The 3,772-nt window shown below is 39.3% G+C and overlaps 1 protein-coding gene across 1 annotated transcript; it reads left to right on the top strand.

Annotated features, from left to right (window-relative positions):
* The first annotated feature begins 226 nt into the window (after positions 1-226).
* Positions 227-2,776, top strand: LOC111403707. Its single transcript, XM_023032306.1, has 2 exons — positions 227-1,928; positions 2,024-2,776. Exon 1 carries the CDS (start codon positions 829-831, stop codon positions 1,657-1,659), a length of 831 nt encoding a protein of 276 aa, XP_022888074.1. The 5' UTR covers positions 227-828; the 3' UTR covers positions 1,660-1,928; positions 2,024-2,776.
* The last annotated feature ends 996 nt before the right edge of the window (positions 2,777-3,772 follow it).

Genomic DNA, 3,772 nt, shown 5'->3' with positions numbered 1-3,772 from the left:
ATTTTTAGATCAATAAAATTTTGTATAATATTTGGATCTAGATTTATTAAAAATTTATGATCTATATTTTCTTGAGGACTTATTTGAAGATTTTTAGACATTGTAATGGCTTTGGTTGCAATTTCTCTATTAAGGGTATTTTTGGAAAATTAGTTGTTTGGAGACTAATTTTCAAATGTTTTTATTTCTTAGGCTAATTTGGAAAATCAACCTTCTATTTAAGCTATAAGGCTATATTTCCCCGAAAACAATGAAATATACTCAACTACATGAAATGTACCAAAATGCAATGGACACTGACTCTCACAATAAGGAATCAAAACAAAACCCTCAAGTCTCCTTATTCTCTTTTTCAAAATTATTTTTTGGATGAGAGAGTAGATGTTTCTTTCCAAGGAGGTTTAACATAATGAAGAATTGGCCAAGGATCCAAAAATCTGAACGGGTAAGCAGCACAGCCTAACTAAAGAGAAAAAAAGTAACTTCCGGCCATCGCTATGGAGCAAATTTTCGACCACTTCTGGCCACCAAGGCTGCCGGACACTGGTACAATCGAAAGCACTTAACCTCCTCTTCAATTCCCACCACTCATTTTCCCATAAAACCATTAGATTCAGCCAGAATTGCTCAACACAGTTCGCAGCATAAAACTGCCGAAACCACCACTTCTGGTCGGCACCTTAATCGAAACCCAATACAGGTTGATTGCCCACTCAATGCCTACTCCAAGAATGGTTCTAATAGAGCCCAAACAACCCATCAACAACTGAAATAAATTCCAGAACAGCAGCAACTCGCGATCTCGCAGGCAGCGAACCATGGTCGAAAATGGCTAATCTCGGTGCCGTCCGGTCAACCCAGGCTGGAGGATCACATGGGCTAGCTTGCTCTCCACCTGGCACATCCTGTACAACCATGGTTCAAGCCCAATTTCCTCCAGAAATCAGTGAATTAGTGGGTGCAATTAGAGCCGTATGCGAGAATTTCGGGACTAAGGATTTTGATGGTTCTATGTTGCTGCAAATTATCAATTCGACCATCAAATCTTCAATTACTGATGGAAAAGCCATGGGTAATCATCCAATTGTGCCAATTAACACTTCAAACCTGGAATTGATTTCAAACCAAGCCCATGTGCGCGATGAGGAATCTTCAGATCTAATTGAGCCTTCTGCTATTGTTCTTGCTCCTAATTCGACCAATACAACTGTAATTGAGGGTCATATGAGAATAGGTAACAATCCAATTGATAGAAATGAAGAACAACTGACCCCAAATTTCAATCCTCAAGTCACGGCGATGGAGCCCCCTTCGAATCCAAATTCTGATAATTTGGTTGTCACCCATGGCAAGGCACCACCACCATTGAATTCTACTACTTATAATGCACCTTCGGAACACTTGTCGCCGGTCAATAGCTTGGCTAATCTCATAGCCAATTTTGAACTACCTCCACGGCTCAAGCTCAAAACAGACTTTGCAGCCTCATCTCATACAAACGCACCACAGAATCAACCTCATGAGGGCCAAATTACTGGGCAGGCCTGGTACACCTCCGACCATCGGCTCATGTGCCATCTCACGCACTATCAGACCGCCTACACGTGGCCCTCATGCTCAGCCTACCTCGGGCAATTTGACAGCCGCGGTCTCATCTAGATTACATTCAACCTCTTCGGGTGCTCAAGGTACTACTCAAGGCCCACGTTCTTATGCTGTAGTTCTCAATAACAGACATACTATTTCTCAGGCTGAAAAGAGTAAGAGGAAATCATTTGCTATTATACTTCATGCTCCCCAGAAATGCAGAGATCACAATTTGGTTTCTAAAGAACCAAACATCCATCACGGAAAAACCTGCTTTTTTTTTTTTTTTTACGAATCAGAAGAGCAGTTTCTAGCTGAGGCCTACGGATTTACACTTGCAGGTAAATTTATTTGCCGCAAACCGTTGATGATTAAGGTACATGAGAATTTTTTGCAATTTGGTTTTATTGGTGATTATGAGTTGGACTTTTTGAAGGTATACACATTATTATCCATATGATGCACGAGAATGACTATTCACGGTTAATCCTCAAACCCACTTGGAATATTGATGGTTGTCCTATGAGAATTATAAAGTGGACTCTCAGTTTCAGCCCACAGTAAGAAGTTCCTATTACTCCTATCTAGGTCTCAATTCCTTTACTTCCTATTCATTTTTGAGCTAAGAGTGCACTGTTTGCCATAGCTAAGGCTATTGCGCTTCCGCTTCGTATTGACAAAGCTACTTCTGATCTTCGGCGACCTAGTCAACCGAGGGTATGTATTGAGGTTGATTTAGAATGCAAACTCCCAAATAGAGTGTGGATAGAGAGGGAGAAGAGGGGAGGATATTGGCAGCCGGTAATTTATGAAAAAGTTCCAGATTTCTGCTTTCGATGTAGACACTTTGGTCACTTGGACGAGAATTGCTCTCAAGGTTCACATCCTGCATCGCCTCCTACTGTTTAGATTGTTGTTGATCCTACTACTAGGCCTACTTCGACCAAGGATAAGGGCAAGGAGAAGGAGAATGTGATTGAGACCCGACAGAGATGAGCACCAGTTAAGAGAAATCAGAAGCGACAGTAGAGTACGGCAGGGGTGCTTACTCAATCTGCTAGTCATCCTTCTATACGGAGTGTTCATTTTATTGCCCCCAGTATATCTATCACTACAGCTACTTCATTTTATTGGCCTCTTGTATGGTAAAAGACAAAGATACCCTTAAATGTTTTGTACAATTACAAAACAATATATTGTTGAAAGGACTATACTACCCTATTAGTTAATAATTGAAAACCAAACACTTCCCCACTTATAAAAACTTCAAAACGAGCTTCCAACACAGGAAAAACTCTCATCTTTTCGTCTGCTTGAACCTCAAAATCTAGAAAAACTTTGAAACGTTGAAGCTGGAAATTTTTTTCATATCAATTACTTCAAATCGGTAAGTACATTTACGCATGTTTAATTTCGTTTTCAGTAAATTAGTATACGTTTGAATAAAGAAATTTTATGTCGACATAATAGTGAGCATAAATTTTTTTTAATAGATCTTACCTATCAAAAAAAATTGAACACATGTATAATATTTTTCTTTAGAACCGTATTCTCCTGCGCAAAAACAGCCAAACAGTTGGCTGTTTAACAGCCGACTGTTCAGCTATTAAACAGCCAACAGTCGGCTATTAAACAGCCAATTAACCGACTCTGCACTGATTTTTGTTAGCACTGATTTTTCTTATAATTAATAAATGAAGTTGATTAAAATCATTTCCTCATACAAATATGATAATCCGCGTCTGTTATTTCGGTGATTTTGAATTGAATGAAAATAATCGGTGGGAATGGAGATGGACGAGTGACATACGTGGTTGTATTGCAATTCCCATAACAGAGAGTACACCATACTTAGAAATGTACCACAATTTGCAAAATAAGCTGAATGTCGATCAATCTCAATACGATATGCAATTGAGATATCTATTCAACGGTTATGGGGATTCATCCATTCCGATGCCACCGGTATTCGTTACTAATGATGCTGAATTGAATTATCTATTAGAATTGAATAAAATGCATTGGACTCCGACTGTTCTTGGTGTGACTTTAATTACGAAGGATGTTATCGAAGGTGAACGCAAAGATTCAGATAGGGCGGATAACAATGATCGAGGTTTTTGGGAGACTATGGAGATAGTTCCTGCATATGATGTGGGTATTCCTGAGACAGTTGCTTCTGATC

This window comes from Olea europaea, chromosome 11 (genome assembly GCF_002742605.1).
Source record: "Olea europaea var. sylvestris chromosome 11, O_europaea_v1, whole genome shotgun sequence".
NCBI classification, from domain to species: Eukaryota; Viridiplantae; Streptophyta; class Magnoliopsida; order Lamiales; family Oleaceae; genus Olea; species Olea europaea.
The sequence above is the reverse complement of the archived record's forward strand: the minus strand, read 5'-3'. Positions and strand labels throughout refer to the sequence as shown.

Bases quoted from the DNA above. Each gene is read 5' to 3' on its own strand.
- LOC111403707 (XM_023032306.1), top strand. From the start codon at position 829: ATGGCTAATCTCGGTGCCGTCCGGTCAACCCAGGCTGGAGGATCACAT.